Below are 26,324 nucleotides of genomic sequence, written 5' to 3' on the forward strand. Positions count from 1 at the left end.
CTCTATGTCTCTCACATACTTTCTCTCTCCTCTGTCCCTCTCTCTCTTTCTGTCTCTGTTTCTGTCTTGCTCTTTTTTATATTCTTTTTCCTCTATTTTCTGTCTCCCTCTTTCTTTTTCTCATGCTCACTCTCTCTTCCTTTTCTTTCTGTCTCTTTCTTAATTTCTCTTTTTCCTTCATGTCCCCCTCTCACACATACTTTCTGTCTCCTCTTAGTCTCTCTCTCGCTTTCTCTTTTCTCATATTCTTTGTCTTATATTTTGTCTCCCTCTTACTCTCTCTCTTTCTCTTGCTCACTCTCTCTTTCTCTTCCCATCTCTCTTTCTCTCTCTGCCCCCGTGTCTTTCTCTTGCTTGCTTCTCCCTTTCTCTGTCACAATTTTCAATATTTGCAATTCAGGATTTGCTTTATTCACATGACTGATTTACATTTGTACAAATGTAACTTTTACACAACAATAAAGAAAATAATCTCTCTCCCTCCCTATGTCTCTCTCCCTCTTTCTCTCACTCTCTCTGTCCTTAAACTCACCATTTCTCTATTGTTAACACTTTAATTAGGTAGCAACGGTAACTATGCAGTAGAGTTCAGTCTTCCAGAAGCTTCTCTGCTTTGTTGTCTGCTCTCAGATCCCACCAGTCTCCTGCTCTGGTCTGCAGCTTAATTGAGCTGTTTGGGCCTCTTACATGGGCTCTGCTGTTTGTTCAGAGCTGACAGTGCAGCTTAAGGGAGAGAGAGAGAGAGCGAGAGAGAGAGAGAGAGAGAGAAGGAAGGAGGAAGAGGAAGGGAAGCAAGAGAGAGGGAAGGAGAGAGAGGCACAGAAATAAAGAAATAGAGGGAGTGAGAAGGAGTAGGTGAAGCGAGAGAGTGAGAGGGAGAGTTATAAAGAAATAGAGGGAACAAGAAAGAGTAAGGGAACAAGAGAAAGAGAAAGACAGCGAGGGTAAGAAAGAGAGTGGGAGGAATGGAGAAAGAGAAGCAGAGAGAAAAAGAGCAAGGGAAGGGAAGGAGAGAGACAAGATAGGATAAGAGGATAAAAGAGAGAGAGAGTGCTAAAAAGTGAGGGATGGAGGGAGTGAAGCAGGGCAGAACCCAGCTGGATGGTTGCAGGGTTACCGCTGAGCTGTGCCTGACAGAGCTGTGATTAAAGTCCCTCTGCTCTCTCTCTCTCTCACACACACACACACACACACACACACACACACTGGTCTTTAGCTGGGCTTTATGAGCGGCAGATAGCAGCACGCTGATCACCCTGTGAGCGCCCTGTTCAGAGAGCACAGAGGCTTCCAGAATCATCCAGCATCAGTGAATATATATTGAATGTTTTCACTTGACCAACTGCCTTCTTTGGAAACATAACTGAGCCCACAACGATTTATGTGAGCCTGACCCAAACTGACCCAGCTTGAAACTGACCTAAACAGGCCCATCCTCACCTAGAGTGTATTAAAAATTTTATAAGATAGTATAGTTTATACTATCTTATACTATCTTATACTATTAGCAATGATTATGTTCGCTAATGAATGCCGCGTTAATTCCATGTAGAAATCGCATTCTGATTACAGCATAACGATAATAGCCGTCATCAAATCATGGATTAAAAAAAATTATAAAAATGAGGCGTTCATCGAGCAATGGACACTGGACACTGAGCACCTGACCATCTTTTTTTTGTCTTTAGTGAACTTTCTGTAATGTGCTGTTTTTTCCTCATATTTTATTTTCTCGCAAGCTTGGGCCTTGTGTACCTTGTGAGGCCTGGTTTGCTAAATTCTGTCAAAAGCATGAATGGGTGGCTCTAGCACTGCTGTGTCTGACCCACTCGTACCAGCGTAGCATGCACTAACACGGCACCACCATGTCAGTGTCACTGCAGTGCTGAGAATGATTCCCCACTCAAATAATGCCTGCCCTGTGGGAGTTCTGCCTATTGAAGAACAGGGTAACAGGGGGCTAACAAAGTATCCAGAGAAACAGATGGACTACAGTTTGTAATTGTAGAATAGTAAAGTGCACTTGTGTGTTAAGGGGAGCTGATAAAATGGACAAGGGGTGTAGATTCAAGGCATTATACTTAATGAAATGGCCAGTTTGTATATGCCAAAGGTGGATCGTTGTAAGACAGACATCAAGGTCTTTTACTCATTTCAGTTTCCATCTTTATTTCCAGGTTGGAATTGTATAGGAAAGTGCCAAATCTTCGCATCCTTGCCTGTGGAGGAGACGGGACGGTAAGCCTAAATGTAGCTGTTTGTCTCTTGTATGTAGCATTTGAAATGTTTAGAAAACACCTCCCCCTGGTGAGAGATGTGAGGAATAGCAAGTAGGGAACACCACATATTTACCTTCACACAACTGTAGTTATAGTTATTATACTTATATCACTGCTGTCAGAACAAATCTTTGTGTCTACAAAATGGTAACTTTACAGGAGAAAGAAAAACATACTTTACTTTTAATGTAAGTCAGTGGAACCAGAATTTTTTTCAAGTCATTTTGGGGCGTTTCTGTTGGTCTATTCATGCACATTTTAATGCAAGTGTGGTATTGCTGTGCAAAAAAGGTGGTATTTTAATTTGAGGGTGGACATGATATATTGAGTTATTTTTGGATGTATTTATAATGGGACGAGGATCGAAAACCAATTTCTCAATTCCAGACATTTGTGAATCGAAACCCGACTGCAAAGCTTTGGGCTTGACTCCACACAGTGACATTCAAGTCTGCCCCATGTACCCTACACTGATTTTAAGATATTCTGCTGTCACTGTCTAGACAGCCTATATGAAAAATGCATCCTTCCACAGTGCAAACATCATCCAGCTGTATTTTACTTTAGACAAAGGGGAAAATAAATTACAATGTAAATTTGGCTTGCCCTGAAATATTGGCTTATAGTCAAACAGCATTCCCATTGCCAAAACACCTACCCATGTGAAGGAATGAATAGGAGAATCAGGCATGACTTAGCCAGCTCCCATCAGCTTAATTTAGCTAGCATTAACTCTCCAAATCCAAATTTCCTTTTCTAATGTAATCAGACTTCATATTCCCCAATTACTTTATGTCTTGATTTTTGGAATTGAGAATATTGTGTGGATTTGACTCTTGGAATCAACTCCATTCATTTGTGTAAATCCTGAATCAAACCTGAGCTTAAAATTTCTGGAATCTAAGATTAAAATTATTTAGCTGTTTTGGGATTTTTTGAGATATGCTGGAATATGTTGATATAAGTTGGGACATGCTGAGATATGTGTTGACATATGTTAGGGTATGTTAATATACACTGGGATATGTTAATATTATTGGTAATTTGTTGAGATATGTTGGTCATATGTTGGTATATGATGGCATATGTTGAGATATGTTGGTCACATGTTGGTATGTGATGGCATATGTTGAGCTATGTTGGTCATACGTTGGTATGTGATGGCATATGTTGAGATATGTTGGTCATATGCTGGTATATGATGGCATATGTTGAGATATGTTGGTTATATGTTGGTATGTGATGGCATATGTTGAGATAAGTTGGTCATATGTTGGTATATGATGGCATATATTGCGATAAGTTGGTCATATGTTGGTATATGATGGCATATATTGCGATAAGTTGGTCATATGTTGGTATATGATGGCATATATTGCGATAAGTTGGTCATATGTTGGTATATGATGGCATATGTTGAGAAATGTTGGTCATATCTTGGTATATGATGGCATATGTTGAGATATGTTGGTCACATGTTGGTATGTGATGGCATATGTTGAGCTATGTTGCTCATACGTTGGTATGTGATGGTTATATCATATCATACGTTGATATGTTGAGATGTGTTGGTCATATGTTGGTTTGTGATGGCATATATTGAGATAAGTTGGTCATATGTTGGTATATGATGGCATACGTTGAGATAAGTTGGTCATATGTTGGTATATGATGGCATATGTTGAGATATGTTGGTCATATGTTGGTATATGATGGCATATGTTGAGATATGTTGGTCATATGTTGGTATATGATGGCATATGTTGAGATATGTTGGTTATATGTTGGTATGTGATGGCATATGTTGAGATATGTTGGTTATATGTTGATATGTGATGGCATATGTTGAGATAAGTTGGTCATATGTTGGTATATGATGGCATATGTTGAGATATGTTGGTCATATGTTGGTATATGATGGCATATGTTGAGATATGTTGGTCATATGTTGGTATATGATGGCATATGTTGAGCTATGTTGGTCATACGTTGGTATATGATGGCATATGTTGAGCTATGTTGGTCATACATTGGTATGTGATGGCATATGTTGAGATATTTTGGTCATATGTTGGTATGTGATGGCATATGTTGGTCATATGTTGGTATGTGATGGCATATGTTGGTCATATGTTGGTATGTGATGGCATATATTGAGATATGTTGGTCATATGTTGGTATGTGATGGCATATGTTGAGATATGTTGGTCATATGTTGGTATATGATGGCATATGTTGAGATATGTTAGTCATACGTTGTTATGTTTTGGCATATGTTGAGATATGTTGGTCATATGTTGGTATGTGATGGCATATGTTGAGATATGTTGGTCATATGTTGGTATGTGATGGCATATGTTGAGATATGTTGGTCATATGTTGGTGTGTGATGGCATATGTTGAGCTATGTTGAGACATGTTAAGATATGAGACTCATGTTTGTGTTTGTGTGCTGTTTTCTGTAGGTGGGCTGGATCCTGTCTGCTCTGGATGACCTGCAGTTGAACCCACAGCCTCCTGTGGCAGTGCTTCCTCTTGGCACAGGAAATGACCTCGCCAGAACGCTCAACTGGGGAGGAGTGAGTTATCTCTACTCTGCCCTCACATGATAGGAAGTGCAAGACATATGAGCAATTCTGCTTTTTACAAATCTTTATTTTTGGCAAATGGAAATGCTTTGACATCATACCAGTTTTGTAGAACGATGCTAATTTCAGACTATTCTGTTTTACATATGTGCATCCTGAAGTCTAGATTTTCTCCTTTACTTTTTCATCCACATACGACATTACATTTTTTATTTCAAAAACAGCACGGAAAATTAACTTGTTCAAAAGTTTCATTCAGTATAGAAGCAGTTTTGCGGCAGCAAATGTGCATTAGTTCTCTTGTGTTAATGTGTTAAATTATTTTCACTTAGAAAATCAACAAAACGTCATTTGACCATGTCTATACTGCATAAGTTATTACTGAATTGTAATAATCAATATGACAAGTGATTCCTAGAGCCAGTGGCATTTGAATCATACGCACTTTAGTTTGGATGTGATATCACATCACTCATGTATGAGCATGTATACGAGTGCCACTCTTATCTCCACAGACAACTGCCTTTTACTTCCTGAGCGCTGCCCTCCATGCTTCTGAGGCTTTGAGCTAGAGTGTAATGAAATTGTATTGCTAATGCTAATTAGCAGGCCTTTTAATGAGTGTGGGGCTAAATATATTCCAGTCTCCCAAATCTCTATATAGGCAAGCGGCTTCAAAAACAGACATGAGCATGAGGGAGAAAGGAGGGGAAAGAGGAGGGGGGGGGGGTGGTTTGAGGGTACCACAGAGGCATGGGTGTTGAGGGGTGGGGGGTGGGGGGGGGGGGTTATTAGCAATGATTATGTTCGCTAATGAATGCCGCGTTAATTCCGTGTGGAAATCGCATTCTGATGTTGTTCAGGGGGAAGGGATGAATAAAAGAACAATTGTTTCTTTTTGAATATCGTAAATGGGACACGGAGACATGATGAGCAGCTGTCGGGATAAGATTTGTTTTTTTGCTTATTTGTTTGCTTGTTTGCAATGTATGAAGACAAACAGCAATTTCAGCTTATGGTTTAGTGTGATTTTAGAGGATTTGAAGGCAGAGCTGGATTAGTAAGAGTGGGTTTAATTGGGAAGAATACTAACCAAGTGCATCAAGAAAAAAATTAATTATTTTAATCTTAAGCACGTAATGTCACTACTGCTGACTGCAGCGGTTTGAGACTAGCGGTGACCTTGACAAGTCTCTCTCTCTCTCTCTCTCTCTCTCTCTCTCTCTCTCTCCCCTTCTCTCTCTCATGCTACAGTTGAAATACTGTTATTGACACAGTAATGGCAGTAACCCGCTTACAGTCTTTCTCGTTGTATATTAGAATAGACGCCGTAATCATCTCAATTCATACATTCAAGACCTCTATTTATCCCCTGAGGAAAAAGCCCCTGTGGGTCAATGTAATGGCAGGTAATGGCTTTATAAAGGCTTTAAAGAGACGTTACACTCAATACATATGCTCTCTCTCTCTCTCTCTCTCTCTCTCTCTCTCTCTCTCTCTCTCCTTCTCTCTCTTGCTCTTTTATTTGCTCTCTCACTCTCTCTCAGGGTTACACAGATGAGCCGGTGTCTAAAATCCTGTGCCATGTCGAGGATGGTACAGTGGTCCAGTTGGATCGCTGGAATCTTCAGGTGGAGTGGTCACCTGCCCAGCCTGAAGAGGGCACACAGAAGGTGAATGAGGTCACGTGAATGTCATAACCACTCAAAGCACTGGAAATTAGACCCAAGGAGTGTCTTTACACAGTGAAACTTTATGCAACTCATGCAACTTTAGTTTGCTTGGACCTAAATTGCGCTCTACTAATTGCACGCTTTCCATTATCTAGCACTCTACACTGTGTGCACAATTATTAGGCAAGTCTTATTTTTGAGGATTATTTTTATTAATGACCAACTACAGTGCTCTCGGTTAATCCAAAATGTCAATAAACCTCAAACATGAATGTTTCAGAAAGTAAAAGTGAGGTTTTGGCTTTCTAAGGAGAATATCTATATGTGCACAATTATTGGGCAACAATTATTACGCAGCTAAATGAAAAACGCACATTTTCCCATCTCACTTTTTTATTTTCATCTGTTCAAGTGAGAATTATAAACAAACAACTCAAAACTTTCCAATAAACATTTCTGACATATAAAAAAAATCAGTGACCAATATAGCCACCCTTCTTTTCAATAACAGTGATAAGCCTTCCATTCATGGAGTCTGTCAGTTTCTTGATCTGTTGACGATCAACTTTTTGTGCAGCAGCAACCACAGCCTCCCAGACCCTGTTCAGAGAGGTGTACTGTTTTCCTTCAGTGTAAATCTCCCGTTTAAGAATTACCCACAAGTTCTCAGTTGGGTTCAGGTCAGGTGAGGAAGGGGGCCACGTCATAAGTTTTTCCTCTTTAATGCCTTTACTGGTTGGCCATGCAGAGGAGTACTTGGATGCATGTGATGGAGCATGTCCTGCATAAAAATCATTGTCTTTTTGAAAGATGCAGACTTCTTCCTGTACCACAACTTAAAGATAGTGTCTTCTAAAAACTGTCAGTAGGCTTGGGAGTTGATTTTGAGCCCATCTTCAACATGCAAAGGTCCAACCAGCTTATCTTTAATAATACCAGCCAATACCAGTACCCCACCTCCACCTTGCTGGCATCTGACTCGAAGTGGAGCTCTGTCCCGTTACTGATCCAGCCACAGGCCCATCCATCTGGTCCATCAAGAGTCACTCTCATTTCATCAGTCCATAAAACCTTTGAAAAATCTGTCTTCAGATATTTCTTGGACTAGTCTAGATGCTTCAGCTTATGTGTCTTGTTCAGTGGTGGTCGGGTTTCAGCCTTCCTTACCTTGGCCATGTCTCTGAGCACTGAACATCTTGTACTTCTTGATACTCCAGCTAGGAGTAGGAATATGACAGAACTGGAAGATAATGGGTTCCTGGTAGCTTCATGCTTGTTTCTTCTCAAATCCTTGGCAGCAATTTGCATCTTTTTTTCTCAGCACGTTTCTTGCGACCCTGTTGACTGTTTGCAACAAAACATTATCTTCACGCCCCAATATCTTAGCAATTTCAAGACTGCTGCATCCCTCTGAGAGACTTTTGGTAATTTTTGACTTTTCAGAGTCAGTTCAATCTCTTTTTTGGCTCAGTTTGCCTAAAGAAAAAAGCTGCCTAATAATTATGCACACCTTGATATAGGGTGTTGACTTCCTTAGGCCACACCCTCCCTCATTACACAGATAAACATCACCTGCTATGCTTAAATCCATTAAGCAATCAAGTTTATCCAGCTTGGAGTTAGAAAATATGCCTAAAAATCTTATTATGGTCAAAATACTCACTTGCCTAATAATTGTGCACACAGTGTAGATAATGTAAAGCACACTTACAGCTCATTTGAAACTCGCAACAGTTGCAGCCTCACAGATGACTTTGCAGCAAGAATGATGCAGTATCAAAAATACAAGCTGTTAATTTGCTAACTTCTACAGTACTTGAATGTGTTGCATGCAACTTTTGAAGCACTTAGTTTAACTTTCAGGCTGCACAGAAATTATGCTCCAGGGAACTCACAACATGCAGCAAGTTATTGAAATGCTTCTTAATCTTTTCTTCAGCTTCCTCTGAATGTGTTCAATAACTACTTCAGCCTTGGCTTTGATGCCCACGTCACACTCGAATTCCACGAATCCAGAGGTCAGTAGGTTTATAAGATGTAATATTATTATAGCTGTATTTCAGCTATATTTATATTTCATAAATGGAAATTTGCACATTATCCCTTACTAAGTGAGATATACATACAGTTGATCAACCAAAATGTATTTGCTCTCTGAAGGTTGTTTGAATGTTGCTAACAAGTAATAGAAGCTTAGAAAATTGAGAGAGATTGTGAAAAATTGGTGGAATTCCATTTTAAGTAGTTTATTACTATAATAGAACAAGACTTAAATGTGTAGCTAGGTCAAACATCATACTTTTCTCTGGGTCCTCGTACCCTACATTGATCAAAATGTTAGGTTCATGACAGCTATGATTAAGAGCTTTAGCTGGTGGCTACTGAGGCAGGTTGATGATAAAAAAGTGTCTGAATTAATTTATTGATTAATGCATATTTATTGCATTTGGTGAACTAAATATCTTCCCTTATAACACAGTACTAGAGCGGGATAGGGATCCATTTGTATTACAGCCTCTGTGTCGGGTTGTTTAGTAATTTCACATAGAGTTGCTTATGTGGTGTCTGACACGGGATGACATACTGTATATACAGTATAGCATCCATGATGAAGCCTACACACTCTTCTGTATTTCTGTCCATTTTTATAGTAAAAAGTATGTGAAATGAACATGTTACTAAACCTGTTTGTCTTTCTTTCACTGTGCAGAGGCCAACCCCGAGAAATTCAACAGCCGCTTCCGCAACAAGATGTTCTATGCAGGAGTGAGTAGAACTCCAGTATTGAGTGACTGACTGAGAAACTCTGTAGAAACAGTGAGCGAGAGAGTTGGAGAGATAAAAAAAGAGAGAGAAGTAGAGAAAGACAATGACTGTGTCTCTGTGTGTGTGTGTGTGTGTTTTGCTGTCCCCTCAGGCTGCCTTCTCTGACTTCCTGCAGAGGAGCTCCAGGGACCTGTCCAAGCATGTCAGAGTGGTGGTGAGTGGTCTTGGCCTGCCAGAAGCTTCTGGCCTGAGTGGGCGGGCGTGCTGATTTTGATGTGCCCTGTCCATTCCATTAGCTGTAGCAGTAATGAAGGGTGCCACAAGCCCACCAACACATTACTAATCTTACCGAAGTGTGACATTCCCCCTGTAAGAATGTCCCCCATAACTGACACTGTTTATCTGCTTTTTTGTCCTGTTTTCTTCCTTTACCTCTTTCTGCGTCCTTCTCATTGGGTTGCCAAGTGTGATGGAACAGATCTCACTGCCAAGATCCAGGAGCTGAAATTCCAGTGCATTGTCTTCTTGAATATTCCCAGGTGTGCATATAATTATGTTCACTGTAAATACCTTTTATCATGCTGGTTTTTCACTGCCAGTGTGATGTGGGTCTTTCTAAATATGTTTTATGTATAGTTAAATAGTTACAGTTGTATGAAAAAGTTTGAGTATAAAAGGTGCCATAACTTTTGCACAGATCACATTTTAAGTTAGTTTTTTTTTCTTATTTGTTAAATTCAGCAAATAAACAGCAGTTGTGCATCCAAATGTGCAGAAGTGTGTTCTCTGTAGAGGATGTATACTTAATTACATGTAGGAAATCAACAAAATAACTCATTTGTCCAGGGGCACCCATGTATCTCATCGATTCACCTATCATTTATCAAATCATAAGTGGACAGTGAGATAAATAGTTGTTTATATCTAACATTTCCATGACTCCTAAATGTGTCTCCAATGACTGATCAGATTTCATGACTGAGCAGTAATGAGCATGTTTACAGTGTCAGTCTCTCATCTGCATTTGTTATAAGAAAAAAGCTTTTTTGTGTAAAGGAATTGTGTAAACATAAAAGCTGTAACAAACATCTAGATCGCATGGAACACTTATAAAATAATGAGCAACACTGTGGTGATGTAGTTTATTAGACGTTGCTGTCAGGGACATCATGCTTTTGTTATTGTCTTCTAAGCGTTGAGGTTGTTTCGGTTCATGTGACCTTTCTGACCTGGGTATCAATGGTCATCACCCTCCCCTCACACTCTCACAAACTCAGATCACACCTCCTTCACAGGTACTGTGCGGGGACCATGCCCTGGGGCAACACAGGGGACCACAGAGACTTTGAACCTCAGCGGCATGATGATGGCTACATTGAGGTCATCGGCTTCACCATGGCTTCCCTGGTGCGTAGCTCCACTCCAGCTAGGGATGCTTAAACACTGCAGGTCAACATACCCTGCCAGTCTAGTTTGGGGACTTAAGTATTGCAAATATTTTGTTGACACAAAAAAAGCAATTTGCTAATGTGTCATATAATATTTACTATTTGCTAATACTCATATACACTGGTGTTGACAAGAGGAGGATTGGTTCCCTTTTTGAGTCTTGGCTCCTCTCAGGATTTCTTCTGCTTAGGGGCTCAGACATGGAATTTTTTCTGTAAAGCTGCTTTGTGACAGTGCTTGTTGTACAAAGCGCTATATAAGTTAACTTCTGACTTGACCATATTATATTTTGTTACACTTTGCTTCTTGATAATCAAAGTGTCTTCCTTAGTATGAAGAGCAGGTTTTGCCTAAATAATAATTTAACAGGTTTATTTTCCAAACTATTTAGCAAAATTGTTTTGGATCAAGTAAAAAGTGGTTCAAACAGCTGAAAGGTTTGAGTGCTGACATCATAACAAAAGCAATCGAATGCATGAGGTTTGGCATTATTCCCAAGGTAGGACTTTTGTCAGTTGTGCAAAGAAAAGTAGCAAGGTCTTTCTATATAACAAGTCATTGCAAGCTGATAAAGAAAACATTTATTAAACTTTTTTGAACAGTTTAAAACAGTTGCTTTTTTCCTCCCGGCCACCAGGCAGCGCTGCAGGTCGGAGGCCATGGGGAGCGGCTGCACCAGTGCAGGGAGGTGACTCTCACCACCTATAAGACCATTCCTGTTCAGGTGGATGGAGAGCCGTGCCGCCTGGCGCCCTCAACACTCCGCATCTCCCTCCGCAACCAGGCCAACATGGTGCAGAAAAGCAAGAGACGCACCTCTGTCCCGCTGCTCAATGAGTGAGATGCTCACACGTGCACACACAGATGCAAAGTGCCACTCGTACATAGCTTCCCTGTTTTTATGCCTGTGGTCATCTCCACAACTTTGCTGAAATACTGTCACTATGATCAAGCTAATCCTTCTGATACTAGTAAACATTTGTTCTTACACTGCAGTAGCAGCTCTGTTTAATATGCCCTGTATTTGCATATGTATGCTGGATATACTTCAGGCCTTTGACTTTATATACAAACATGTCTTTGTGAGATCCTGCAGGTGTGGGTCGATGCGAGTTTCCCCCCTTTCAGTAATGCATACAGAAGCTATTTGAGTAATGCAGTTGATTTGTTGGCTTGTTAGTTTGTTATCCAGGCAGCTGGTGTGCAAGCTAGACAGTTTTTATTCAGAAAGTTAGTTAGCTAGTTATACACATGTTATACCATAATTCAAAGCTTTGCCTTTAGAAAAAATACCTTCCGAGACACAAACACATATATATATATATATATAACATAAGAGTTGGGTGGCTGTATCAGGTCATGTAACTAACCTGTCTGATTCTGCCTGCTGTTAGTCTTTCCCTGTTTAAGCCCCCAGTTCCTCCTTGCATCACTGTTTCCTGTCTAAAGAGCCTTTTGAACAGCACTAATCAACGTACCCCTCCTCACTCCTATGTGTTGTGCTCTGCAGTGCCTTAGCACGCCTTTCTCTCTCTCTCTCTTACATTTGCTTTTTCTTTCTTTCAAGGGGTAGTTTGGTGAAAAATGGAATTTGCACATTTTTTCCATTATGTCAAATGTAATCACATCAACAAGTCTAAAGATTTCTTATGTAGTCTTGCACTTAAGCTATGAGGCTATTGTAGCTTATGATGAAGCTTATAATTATTCCAGTAAAGGAATAAGCGTATACCTTACCAAGAATTATTTTGTCCATATTATAGAGCTGGAATTGGGCTTAAAATTTTGGTGCGCACCTGATTAGCCCAAGATCTTCCTTTCAGAGTGCAAGCTGATCCAGCCCTCATCATGGTTTTGAGTCCGATACTGACCCATGCTCAAAGACATTCTGTCTGAACTGACTCATCATCATCTCACGTTTTTAATGATGGAGCCATTTAATTTACCATGTGGTGACAATAACAGCTGTCATTAAATAAAAAAATACTATAATAAAACAATCAGTTGTTCAGCATCAATATTAAATTCCATGAATTTATTAATCAAACAGTGCTTTCGAACAACATCCCAAATATTTTTTAGTCTAGCATAATGTTAACTTTCACCTGTGCAATTTTAAAACTATGACTGTACATGGAACAAGTTACAACATAAAAATGTATTTTCAACCAGACAAAATAAATTTAAATGTCCGTTTGGCAGCAGTAAATTGTCCTTTCCTAAATCGGTTCACAGCCATTTTGTCATGATTGTGGGCTTTGCGTTCCTCAATGCTAAATTCTGTTAACAATATGGTTAGGGTCCTCAGGCATGCCAGATATTAAGGAGGTATATTAAGTAAGAAGAAAAACTCCATGGTAAAATCTGTTTAAAGTTGGAGGCAGACTGTGAGAAAGGTGAAATTGGGACCTGACCTGAGTCCCCGTACAGGCAGGTCCAGATAAATATTTCAAGCTCTGCTGTGCTTATTTGCTAAATGTGGACAAATAAACAACATTCAGGCTTTAAGATGGCTGCTGTTATTACTGTTTATAGCTGTAGTTGTTGGCTGTAGGCTACAGGCTACATTAGCCTCATAGCTCAAAAAGCTCACCTCAGACACTAAACATGTTGGCTCATCAACTCTACTTAGAAAAAAGGGAAAACTGTGTAAATTGCATTTTTTGCGGAACTATTTCTTTAATTTTCCACCTCCTCCATGCTAATAATTGACCCCCTTATCTATGTTTGTCTCTCATCTACCCCTGCCTCTCTCTCTTTCTCTCTCTTTCTCTCTCTGGCTTGCCTGTGCTCCTGTGTTGCCTGTGCTGGCGTTCAGCATTCAGAAAGTGTGCGCAGCAGATTTGCGCCGCCTCTCTGCTCCCCCAGACTCCTTCTCTGTGTAAGTATATCTCTCACACCCTCACCACACACACTCTCGCACACCCACCTCACACTCCTCAGCAGTGCCGAGCGAGTGTGTGTGTTTATGCGTGTGCACGTGTGTGTGAGTGTGGATGGAGGGTCCGTGTGTGTCTGTGCAGACAGCACACACAAGTTCTGCGTCTTTGTTAGTGTTCTTGTGTGCGTGCTTTTGTTTGTCTGCTCCACCAAGTTGTCCAGTGTGCGTTTTAGTGACACATGTTTTGGTGGTTCATCAGCTCACAGTGAAATGTGGTCCAAGGTAGAAGCCTCTTTTGCCTCTGATGGTGAACAGTAGCTGGATGATGGGTTTAGATCTCATAAATGCTCACTTGAATGTTTGACATTACCCACAGAAGCCTAAAGCAACTTTGTTAAATGTGTACAATTGTTCTTCAGCATAATTTTTCATAACCCTCTTCTTCCCCCTTTCATGTGAAACAGTTTTGTGTTAACCCTTAGAAGTCACAGTTATGGCTGGCGCTGACGAAAAAACAGAAGTGTCATTTCATGCTAATTACTTCTAGCGCATTGAAAGAAGCAGAGAAATTATTTTCAAATGGCACATTCTAAATTTTTAATCAGCACCACACTTGTGTTTGTTAGTAGCAGAGGAGAGATTTTATTATGATTTGTATTTGATGAAAAAATATTGTTTTGTGGATGGAAAGAAAAAAAACTTTTTAAAATATTTTTTCTGTTTTTGTCGCTTCTTGGAGGTGCAGACTCTAGACTGTTGATACAAAATGCAAATCAAATTTAAATGAAATTCATTATGTAATTGATGATGTAATGACAAAGCTCTGCTTAAGTAGTACAGCAAAACCACAGCAAAAACTCTCGACTTCTAAGGGTTACTGATATATTTAAAGGTACACTAAGTAATGTTTTTCACATTGTTCTCTCCTTGCTGTATTAAACAGACTGTTGTACACTTACCAGCATTTACCATCACCACTTAATGCTGTAGGGCTGCAACTATCAGACATTTTCGTTTTCAAACATTTTCAAGTATTATATGTACATTTTATATATATATATATATATATATATATATATATATATATATAATTTATTTTTTTATATTCTATAAGAATATGAAAAGATATCTTTCACTTAAATTATTAAATCTTATGTTTATTTATTAATTTATGAAACCTGAACTGCTAAATGGTAATGGAAAAACTTGGATAAACGGATAAACAATAATTGCTATAACTGTGACACGGAGTGATGAGGCGGACGCATGTGCTGAGATAGGCGAGTTTTATTTTGGGCAAATCCAGGGTCATGGTCATAACGGTCCAGGTTCCAACACGGAGAGCAGGAGGGACAGAGATGGCGAAAACGCACAGGTTACACAAACAATGGGGGCCGGAAAATCAAAAACCATACATCAAACAGCACAGCCAACAAAGACCAACACAGAGCAGGGCACACACGGGGCTTATATAACACAAGGGATCAAAAGACACAGGTGGAAAATAGGTGGAAACATTCAGGGGCGGAGTCACAAAACAAGGGGGCAGGACGGTGAAAATCAAAACAAAGAAACACGTGGATGACCAGGAAGTAAACAAGGCACGTGGGGGAGTGGGAGGAACCAATTGTGAAAAGTAACAAGTTGCCTAACATGTTGTTTCATGGGGAATCCTGCCCGATCTGGCACTCTTGAAGAAGTTGCTGAGACCGTTTGAACATGACAGTGTTGAGCGCTGTAGGAGAGCAGTGTCACCACATTGTCTTAAAAACTTAAAACAGCTTTTTCGGTCAACTCTTGTCGCTAACTATGTTCTAGATGACCAACTAATATTATCACCTCAAATTGGAGAGTTTTGACAGCTCAACTGACTACTGCCAAGAGCTTTAACAGGAAAGGAACATTCAACTAGCATGAAAGGAGGCTAATCATAATAATAATGTTTCTGCAAAATGTACAGGCAGATTATCTTTATCATGTGCTGCCACTGTCCGCTACTGGGCAGGGTTGGGCAAAACACTCTGAAAAAGTAGTACTGGTTGAATACTGAATACACTGTCGATATGTATTCAGTAATGTATTCTGTTACTTTACATAAAAAAGTAACATATTCAGAATACATTTTGAAATATATATTGATAAGGCAGTTGGTAAAAACTATGCTGTTGTATTTATTATTTAATTCAGTTTTTTGTTGTTACTGGTTGACAGTTTTGTTTGTGTAATTCTTCTGATAACATGTTTAATGAAAAATTACATTACATAAATGAAAACCAAAATGAATCCAGAAAATGTTCTGTGTTATTTTGACTCTCATCACCTACTTCACTCTTTTGCACCTCCCATAACCCCACTGCTCTTTCATAACCTTAGATAGATAAGCCAACTATCTGTCACATGCCGAAAAAAAATCTCACATATTTAATTGTAAAGTGAGTAGCTGTGTGATTTTCAATTAATGGCTTATGTTTTATCTTGTCATGGAATGCGTGCACAGATGAGGTACAATACTAAAGCTGAGCTTGTCACTGGTGAACATGTGCACTATTGTGGGCATTGTTCAATTTAGTCAGCCAAGTCAAACAAGGTTACTAAAGCTCAGATTAATAACTGGCGAATCACAGTGATTTATCAGTCTACTCAGGCTTTAGAATGAACTTCAGTGTTTGTAAAGAAGCCGTTTCGAGTTTTTGTTTACAGTAAGTCTTTACATGTTGTGTGCTGATTTTAAAACAGTTGCTTACCAGGCAGTGATTGTATTTCTTTGAACGGTGGTCTATTTTTTTTTATGTATAAGTAAGTATTCTAAAATATTCTCCCAAAAATGTAAAAAGGAACTGTATTCTGAATACTGCTCTTGCAAAATGTAACTAGATCTAAATATAGATACTTCATTTTTGTATTTTTAATATGTATTCCCAATATCTGTATTCTGTTACATTCCGACTCTGCTACTGGTGACTCATAAACTCACGTTTAGCTTTACAAACAAAACTTTGTTCCCTATCAGACTGATAAAAACTATACACAGAAGCATAGTTTCATAAAACAGGTAAAAATACCAATTGTATAAATTGTTTCTCCATTTTTGAATATTTGAATTATGAAATTTTATTGAATAGCTGTTGCAGCCCTAAAATGCAGGATCGCTTTAATGACAAATTCTACTTATTGTACCTTTAAAGTTAGTTTCCGAGAGCCGCATAATCTCCACATGCTGCTTGGTAACCGTATGGTTCTCCTCAGCTAAATCAGTGAGTACTTTTTCACACAGTGGCTATTTCACTTGATATGTTACACATAAGGTGGGAACAGTAATTAGTCAGTCTGTAGAAAGTGTCTCTGTGTCACTTTCAAGGCTTAGATGAAGGATGTCACATTTTTGCAGCACTTTCTCGTAGCTGCTGACTGAGTAATTACCCTGTTATCAACCTGAATAAGTAAAGTGTCCACTGTGTGAATAAGATGAGTGGAGAAGCAGTGAAGGAAATGGGTGTTATGTCTTTGCCTTCAACACCAGGGTGCAGCAGAGAGCCACCTGTGTGCTGATGCATGTTCTGCCTGTGTGTATGTTTTCTTTGCAGCCCACATGTGGTGCCTGAACGCCTGCGACTGCGGGTCAACCGCATCAGCCTGCAAGAGTACGAGAGTCTGCAGTTTGACAAGGAGCGACTGCGGGACATCTGTGAGTGATTTCTGCACTGTTTACTCTCACGGCCTGGATTAAGTCACGAAACGAGAAAGCTTGTTGATAGCCTTTAGTACACAGACAGAGCATCATACACTGATTTATAGCCTCTGTTTTTAATGTGAACACCCCTGATCAAGTGACATGTTTTGTTGATGTTCTGAGATAAAAACAATCTTAAATATGGCCTTTTTTGCAAAGTTCAGTGCACAATTTTTTATTTATTTAAATTTGATGTCTTAGATGCACAGTCCACATTTTACATTTGAAATGTTTTCTCGTTAGGTGATACATACTTATAATCATTACTATATAATCACTGCACAACTGTAGCTGTGCAATGTATTGTTTTTTATGTTATTGTGATACAGGCTTCTGCAGTATAAGCAAATGAGCCTCCTGATCAATCACATGTCTAAATGAGTGTTCTGTGGGGGTTTTGATAAGTCAAGATATTCATGTAATCCAACAAAAGTAGCTTGTTTTGGCCGAAATAATAAAGGCCTGTCTTTAACCATGCAACATAATTGACTTACCAGGGTGTTTACTTGCTGCAAGGCACTTCACAATCACAATAGGAAGAACTGCTAGCATTTTGTCTTGCAGCCCCTCCAATGTTAGCTAGAGATCTTTAAAGCAGGAAATCCACACAAAAATTACTGGACATTGTATTAAGGCAACACACGATGAATTCAGCTGATGTCAAGCCAGCTCATGTACCAGATTTAAACTCCACTGAGAACGTGTGGGACTATGTTGGGAAATGCAGAGAAGAAATCCAAGCACTTACCACCTGCACAATACTAAAAACACACTGATGAGTCAATAATCTGTGGAGTAGTGAAGAATGCGTGGAATGCAGATCATTACAAAAAACTATGGAAGTGTGAGAAAGCAATGTGAGGCGGTTATCAAGGAAGAAACACAAAATAGCAATAAGCTGAAGTGTCAATGATCAATACAAAAAAACAATGTTTGTGCAAATATCTGTTTAAAGATGAATACACCAATTCTAGTTTTGCTCAGTCTGTGGGACAGAACAGTCAGCAGTGGCTCATATCATGGAATTACTTTCAGCAGAGCTAGGTCTGACGTAGTGGTGGCACAGTTTTAATAATATTCCACAATATTAAAGTCATTCATAATCATACTTATTCTGATAACTGTACAATTTGTGTCACAGAGGTCACAGTGATAATAAAGAACAGGACAAGTTACATATAATCTGAGCAGTAAACAAATATTGCTGGTAATAATTTAATATTTATTTAAACTGTAATTGATTTAAATGGAAATCACCTCATAGAGTTGGCTTGTTGTCATGGTTTCCCTAGTCTGTCTCTGCCCTTTTTTTTACCCCAGTCTAGTCCATCACCTGTCCCTAACCGTGTCCTTTTGTTGTTGTTTTTGTTCCTGTGTCCACCCTGTCCTAGTTATCTGTCTCACCAGTGGGTAGAAACAGAGAGCCCTGTCGTCTCATTAGTCCCAGGTTTTTTGTTTCATCTCAGTGTATTTATACCCCTGGTTGCTTGTCTTGTCATTGATGTTTCACAGGCCCTGTTTTATATTGGTTTTCTTCATGCTTCTTAGTCTTTCATTTTTCTTTGAGCCAAGCATGGATTAGGTACATATGGACCTTGAACTTGTGCTTACACCCTTACCTCTTCATGTCTGTTACTGTTACACTTGTAACTGACTAATTTTCAGTCACTAGTGAACTAAGTGACTAACTCACAGGCTGGCTGTGTCACTCACTATAGACTTACTCACTGAGTAACTAACTTGCTAAATATTTAACTAAGGCTATGTTCACACAGCAGGTAAAAGTGGCCCAAATCCGATTTTGTTGTTTGGCTGTTCACAATATTTTTAAGCGTAACCTGTATGCGACATTAGTTTAAACAGATCAGCTCCTAAACTGACCAACATGTGCAAAAAAGCATGGTGAGCTCATCCAGAGCCAGTCCGCTCTGATGCTTTCAGTGTCATCTCCACCAGCACAGCAGGAACGGTCATGAAGCTTCATTGACTGACAGCTGGGCCCATCACCCAGAATGTGTCCGAGCTCGCTGTAACAAGTGCACGTTATTCGGACACGGTCACCTCTTTGGTTCACATCCTCAGATTCTTTAAACTTTGCTTTCAGATTTTTTAACTGTTCTTTGACGCAGCAGCCTCGTTCTCCTACTGCTGTGCTCGGCCATTTCTTTCTAAATTTCTGCAAAGACAAAGGGTTTTGGATGAGTCTTTTCTAGTTTTTGTACAGAAATATCACCCCAAACTTTTAGGGTCTCAGTGTGAAATGATGACGAATGTTGTGTTGGACTGACGTAAAAGCTCCATGAATTCTCATCTGGCTGCTCAGACTGAGTTGCATTGCCACATATTGGATATGTGGGCACTGCGGATATGACTAAGTAACTAACTCACTCAACTGACGTTTAGTGTTCTGAAGATTCTCCACAAGGGGGTGCTATAAGGACTAAAAAAATCCCTTTTGGTACTTCATAAGAGTAGTGATTTATATTTATTTACTTTAAAGAAATACAAGAGTTCAATAAATAATCTATCAGTATGACACATGGTAAAATTATTTCAATGTGCATTTTAATATGTGAGCAATACTACAGAAATATTTTAATGTTTGAGCAATAGTACAGAAATCGGCCGTAATCATGAAAGGGAATTTTCCATCCTGAATTTGTTCTCATTCCTACTGCTTCAGTGTGTGATATTTATTATTGGCAGATATTAAATCTGTGTGTGTGTGTGTTTGTGTAGCTACCCCTGTTGGCATCGTGGTGGTAAGAGGAGACTGTGACCTAGAAACATGTCGACTCTACATTGACAGACTGCAGGAGGTGAGGTGCTCCCCTGAGTGTTTTTTCTCTGCCAGACCAGCTGCTCTGCCGTCACTGCAGCACTGCTGCTGATTACTGGGGCAGTGTGTCCTCCCAGGCACATTAGTGCTCCTAAAACTCACCATCAACAAAGACATGCAGTAATTACTCCAGTCTCCTGGCACACAAACCTGACTCACAGCAAAGATTCACACCATTATCTTTAAAAATGGCCAAAGCTTAGGTTTCAAGACGGTTGTTACTCTTAGCTGAAGTCAGTGCCTAAGCGGCTTGGAAAATGGATGGATGGATGGATGGATACTTAGCTACATTAGCCTCTTAGCTCCAGTACAACATAAAAAGAGTAGACATCAGATACTGTATCTTGGCTGATTAGCAACATTTGGGATGGATTTATGCTGTAAAAAGCAAAAATGATCATTTTTAAGTTATATGTTTGAACAAAACCTGAATGAGTAAAACATGTTTGTGGGGAAAAAGTTCTGTATGTCAACTTATATAAGAACTGTACTCTGTACTCAGAATACAGCATGACCTGAACTATTTGTGATTGGCACATTGCCAACAATTGAAGTTAAGTGATCTTTTGCCTATGTCAGGGGTGTCCAAAGTGTGTTATAAGTGGCTGTCCAGCCATTATGCTGCTCTTCCTTTCACCTGATGAAGGCACCAGTGATGCAAGATTACAGTGTAACACGTCGCACTGTGGTAACAAAGCTAGCTAAAGATTAAGAGTCTTCTCTGACTAGACCTGCAGCATCATTCACTGACCACATTTAGTCCAGACTGCAGCCATAAAGCTCAAACACTGAGAACAGGAGATTTTCTGACATCTGAACATTTTCATCAAGAGCCACAAATGAGCCTCATATTTTAAAAGACTCTAAAGAATTGAATATAAACAGACATGGAACACAGCATGAACATTACAGGAGAGGGCAAAGCAACTAAAGCAACTGCAAAAGTTGACCCGTTAAGTTTAAACAAAAGTGTATGCTGTTTAAACTGTCGTTCTTGTAAAAACTTCTACATTTCAGGTTGTCTAGTAAACACTTAAATAGAAACATACTAACATGTACTGCTACTCTTAAATAATTTATTGTTATAAGTGCTTACTGATCCAAACTGCTCTGAATAATCCAGCAATAACAAGTTTTGTGCATCGTTTATACAGTGATAAGAAACTTGGTGGCTCACAGAAAGCTCTGATTCTATGCCCTGATATTTTGAAAACATAATATTTTGAATCATTTGTGAAAAATATTTGGCCCTCAGGTGCTCTAACATAGTATGATCTGGCCCTCTTTGAAAATCGTTTGGACATTATTTGTATATGTATGCTGTTTCTTGCTTCTTGCTGCTTCAGGATTACCTAGGCAGTCTTTGAGTACTGCCAGAACTTTTGTTCTCTTAGAACTCTCAACACACCTGAACAGATTTGGCAGTGTTTCTGATTTTCTCACTCATGTATGGACTGACTGGGGTCGTTAAGGATCGGACTGAAAACTTCAAACATTAGCTGATGTTATTAACCCTAATCCGTAACCTAAAAAACCTACACAAATGCATAAAGGGGGTCAAAATGACCAGTATAGAAAAGGATGGTTTTCTTCAGAGAAAAACTGTCCTGTCTTCTTCAACTTAGTTGATGATACATTTTCATGTTTCAGTCATGTTCATTTGATCACTTCTCGTACATATACAGCAACAAAAAAACTTCAATACAATTGAAATGTAGTAGAATTCTTCCACAAATGCTTTGGAAAAGAGGCACCAAAATAAATGACCAATGAATAAACCACATTTACTTATTTAGTTACTTTCTCAGTCTGTTAAGCAGTTACTCAATAACATGTCTAACAGTAATAAAGCAGCACTCGTAATTTGCTAGTGTTAGTTAGCTTGCTCGCTGATTTAAAAGATCTTAATATCTTTCAAAATGCATGTTTTAGATTCTCAAAGTAAAACAAATCATTATGTGTAGACAAAACTTGCCTTCCATGATCAGATGAACAACAGTTTAATGATTGCAGTGATTTGACAGTTGAGTGTTGCTGTGGCCACTAATGTCGGAGGCAAATTCTGAATAACAATTAATATGGGACAAAATGAGATGAGTATTGAAGTAATGCTTTGAATAATCAAATACATACAATACATCAAATAATAAAATACACTTATTGACAAATCATATAAAATAAATGACTATTGTGAGTGAAAAATTCCATTAGAAATGCATAGGGATCATTTCGACCCCCTTTCGAAGGTGCGGGGTAGACGTACAATTTATTGAGCACTTTATTGACCAAGAAATATGGAAATGACATTTGTGAAGATCACAGGATTTTTGAGGAATACCTGGAATATCAAGCAATAACATAAAATATTCCAAATAACACCCTGTCATGCCAGTTTGACCTCCTTTATGCCTCCTCAGGTTAGTCAATAATGTGCTACTGTTTTTAATAGGACCTGCATCAGGCTCCCTCTGCTGGGCATAGAGTGCACTATCAGGTAAAAAAATACCTTGAGCTGAAACTTTACGCTGCTGTAACATGTAGGGCTGATAGCTGCATACACCAATCAGGCATAACGTTATGACCACCTCCTTATTTCTATGCTAACTGTCCATTTTATCAGCTTCACTTACTATATAGTTTATAGTACACTTTGTAGTTCTACAATTACAGACTGTAGTCCATCTGTTTTTCTGCATACTCTTACTTTTGCCCCCTTTTACCCTGTTCTTCAGTGGTCAGGACCTCAATGGAGCCTTACATAGTAGGTACTATTTGGGTGGTGGATTATTCTCAGCACTGCAGTAACTCTGACATGGTGGTGGTGCGTTATGCAGCACTGCTGTGCCTGATCCACTTAGACCAGCACAACACACACTAACACACCACCACCTGTCAGTGTTACTGCAGTGCTGAGAATGATACACCAATCAAATAGTACCTGCTCTATGAGGGTCCATGGGGGTCCTGACCACTGAAGAACTGGGTAAGAGGAGGCAAACAAAGTATGCAGAGAAACAGATGGACTACAGCCTGTAATTGTAGAACTAATGTTATGCCTGATCGGTCTATATTTACATTTTTATTATGGAAAATGTAACATATAGTGTAATTTCATCTGCCTAAATGCTGCATTTATCCTGTTGCCCATTTATGTTTTGCTCCTGATGTCACAAGAAAATTGTGTGTCTAATGATGTGCTGCATATGTAATACATCAAGTGATTACGCTTATCTGTGTGTGTCTCTTAACAACACTTTGTGTCACTACAAGTCCTACAAAGTGTGATTAAGGGAATCTTAATGTGTTTCTCAGGATGAAAGCAGAGGTTTGCCCCGGCCTGCTTCTGCACACAGACTGTCTGCCAACTGGAGTTTCCTAGACTGTGAGTCATAATTGTTCATTCTCACACATTATCTGCAATAAATTAAAATGGAAGTAATTATTACAACAACACATTGTTTTCTTTTTCAGCCACATCAGCTGACCGGTTTTACCGTATAGACAAGGCTCAGGTAGGTCTTAGATTCACTGTCCGAAAGTCACATTTGAGTTAGTCCACTGAAAAAAATGACTGCATTGAGTTTACTCGGTTGCATTATTTCCACATGAATAAAATATATTACATTAGTTTATACTATCAGTGTACTGATGTCATGCATCTTATACATGTGGAATCACATTTTAGTGCAGAACCAATAGTTTTAAGTGGTACTTTTTTTTGTTAAGTGATACTTTTTTTAATCCCACAAATGGGGAAATTCCACCTCCGCATTTAACCCATCCGTGAAGTGAAACACCGCATCCACACACACTAGGGAGCCCAGAGCGGTGGACAGCCCAATGCACAGCGCCCGGGGAGCCACTGGGGGTTAGGTGTCTTGCTCAAGTTATTGTGGACTGTCGGTACTGGGGATTGAACCGGCAACCTTCCGGTCACAGGGCCAGTTCTCTATCCTCTAGCCCACAACTGCCCCTCACAATGTGGTGTATAACAATAACTTACAATATACATTTAAATCCTTTAAACTGGGCACTACAATTGTTTTAGATGTTGTATTTAATGTTTTAGTAGTATTTTGGGGTAAACAAGAATTTACTTTTAAGGCATAAATCATGTACTGTAACTGACTTCAGATTTGATCACCACTTTGGAAAATCAAAATCATCTAAAACATCTTCATTTCATCCTACTAATTATATCAAACCTGTGAATGTGCACAGGACAAACATAATCAGTTCGCATTTTTTTACAAATGAATTGCTTTTGCATTGTTGAGAACATTGATTCCAGTCTTTTGAACAGTAGTTTACATGGTGTGTATGTGTGTCTCTGTTTTTATAGGAGCATTTGCACTTTGTGACGGAAATTTGTCAGGACGAGGTGTTCATCCTGGACCACGAGGTGCCACCGGTGAGCCAGAGCCGAGTGCCAGAAATGCCTGATGTGGTGGTGGAACCCAGCTCCGGGTGAGAATTACTCACCCTGTTCTCATAACAGAGCTGTTTAGCAGAAAAGAGAACCTGGCTCTCTCACACATGCCTACTGCTCTTTTTTTCCTAGACTGCAAGTCTACATACATTGTACACTGTGTGTCCAAAAGTTTATAGACACTTGTTCATACAACATTTCTTCTAAAATCATGGATATTAATAGATGAATTAATCCCAAAGGTACTGCATGGTGCTCATCATACAGAGAATGTAGGCTTTAGACTCATGTGCGGCGGCTCCGGAGTCCTGTTCTACTGACAGTGCGTTTCTGTGGAGGTTATAAAAACTGTGTGTGCACAATTGAGTACATGTGTCAGCAACAGCTTAAAGCACCTGAGTTCATTAATTACTTTTGGACGTATAGTGTGTCTGTTTATTCTCACAGATTATCTGTGCTGCATGATTCAAACTGAACGTAATGGCTCAAATGTCAAAGCTTGTTGTGAAACAAACATTGTTTATTACAGAGTGTTTTTCATTGTAAAGTCTAACATGAAAAATCTAAATTAAAAAGGTAAAATGTGCCTCATTCTACTGCCCGTTTGTCTTTGCAGTGCCCCTTTGACTAAAGAGGAACAAGGTACAGTATGCAAACTTATCATGGAGGTGAAAGGTTATGAGCAATGTTTATAAGCAGGTTCAAAAACTGTAGGAATGTTTTTTTTTTCCTGTAAGTGTACCATTAGTCATTCCATAGGACTTCAACCTCTGGGAAATCCCTTAAGATCACATGAGTCACGAGGAGTAAACTCCACCCAGTAGAACTATGCCAATCTCCTTTTGTAGATATTAGCTAAATTACACCTGAAAATACGTTAGCTAGAGCATTTAGGAGTTAGAATGACTTAGAAGATCTAACTTTATGATTTTTAAAGGCAAATGGTTAAACTCATTGGCTGAATGTCTGTGTTGCAGCTTTACTAACTGCAGCCAGCTCAGGTGATCTGAGAACGGTAAGCCAGTCAGACATTTCCAGAAATGCTTGTTTTTTTGAAGTCATTGGTCTTCATGTTTGCTGGTATGAAACACCACAGGCTCATTGTTTACACCTGAGTGTGACATGACTATACAAAAAGATGCCTCTCTAGCAGTGTAGAATAAACACATTCACACATGGGAAAGAAGACACTAAGAGTCTACTGTCCATGTAAATTTTAGTCCCCCAAGATACAAACAATGTAAATGTGTCTTCACACAGCTTAAAAAAATAACTACCATTTAAAATGGTACAATTATGTGCCTGAACTATAAGTACCAAAGCCGTACCCTTGAGGGTAGGGCAGCAGAACCTTCTTGAACCAGTTCTCAGGGCTCTCCACAATTTTGCCTGATCCTAACTCCCAACACAAAGTTAATGCCTAGTGTAAATGGAGCCAGTTGGACTGTCTGGGGGCCCTGGGGACTGGTTTGAGAACAATCACTTTAGGGAACCTAAAGGAAGTAGTCCTTTGAATGTGTCATTGCTCAAAAGTAATGTACTGTTAGCTGTCTTGATGTAATATGTTATATGGAAATGATGTCCATGTTTGGATCACGTAAATTCAGTGCATCATAGTGGTAGGAGAAATGAGCCAGAAACCTTTAGTTTATGAGTTCAAATTCCAGGACTGACCAGGTACACTTGGTTG

General features: G+C 39.2%; 1 protein-coding gene across 6 annotated transcripts in view; it reads left to right on the forward strand.

Annotated features, from left to right (window-relative positions):
- The window catches only part of dgki (diacylglycerol kinase, iota), a 96,777-nt gene that overhangs the window by 63,888 nt on the left and 6,565 nt on the right, over positions 1 to 26,324 (forward strand). For 3 of the 6 annotated variants that reach the window (XM_017693970.2, XM_017693971.2, XM_017693973.2), the window contains 18 exons: positions 2,178 to 2,238; positions 4,745 to 4,858; positions 6,415 to 6,540; positions 8,480 to 8,558; positions 9,251 to 9,306; positions 9,458 to 9,520; positions 9,772 to 9,845; positions 10,602 to 10,713; positions 11,393 to 11,592; positions 13,574 to 13,636; positions 17,221 to 17,321; positions 20,106 to 20,185; positions 22,655 to 22,699; positions 23,518 to 23,587; positions 23,677 to 23,717; positions 24,548 to 24,672; positions 25,251 to 25,276; positions 25,612 to 25,649. In XM_017693970.2, coding sequence (XP_017549459.1) covers positions 2,178 to 2,238; positions 4,745 to 4,858; positions 6,415 to 6,540; positions 8,480 to 8,558; positions 9,251 to 9,306; positions 9,458 to 9,520; positions 9,772 to 9,845; positions 10,602 to 10,713; positions 11,393 to 11,592; positions 13,574 to 13,636; positions 17,221 to 17,321; positions 20,106 to 20,185; positions 22,655 to 22,699; positions 23,518 to 23,587; positions 23,677 to 23,717; positions 24,548 to 24,672; positions 25,251 to 25,276; positions 25,612 to 25,649 — 1,474 coding nt within the window. The remainder of the gene's footprint in view (positions 1 to 2,177; positions 2,239 to 4,744; positions 4,859 to 6,414; positions 6,541 to 8,479; positions 8,559 to 9,250; positions 9,307 to 9,457; positions 9,521 to 9,771; positions 9,846 to 10,601; positions 10,714 to 11,392; positions 11,593 to 13,573; positions 13,637 to 17,220; positions 17,322 to 20,105; positions 20,186 to 22,654; positions 22,700 to 23,517; positions 23,588 to 23,676; positions 23,718 to 24,547; positions 24,673 to 25,250; positions 25,277 to 25,611; positions 25,650 to 26,324) is intronic. The other 3 variants (XM_017693972.2, XM_017693974.2, XM_017693975.2) reach the window with 2 other exon arrangements.

This window comes from Pygocentrus nattereri, chromosome 1, assembly GCF_015220715.1.
Source record: "Pygocentrus nattereri isolate fPygNat1 chromosome 1, fPygNat1.pri, whole genome shotgun sequence".
Lineage (NCBI taxonomy): Eukaryota > Metazoa > Chordata > Actinopteri > Characiformes > Serrasalmidae > Pygocentrus > Pygocentrus nattereri.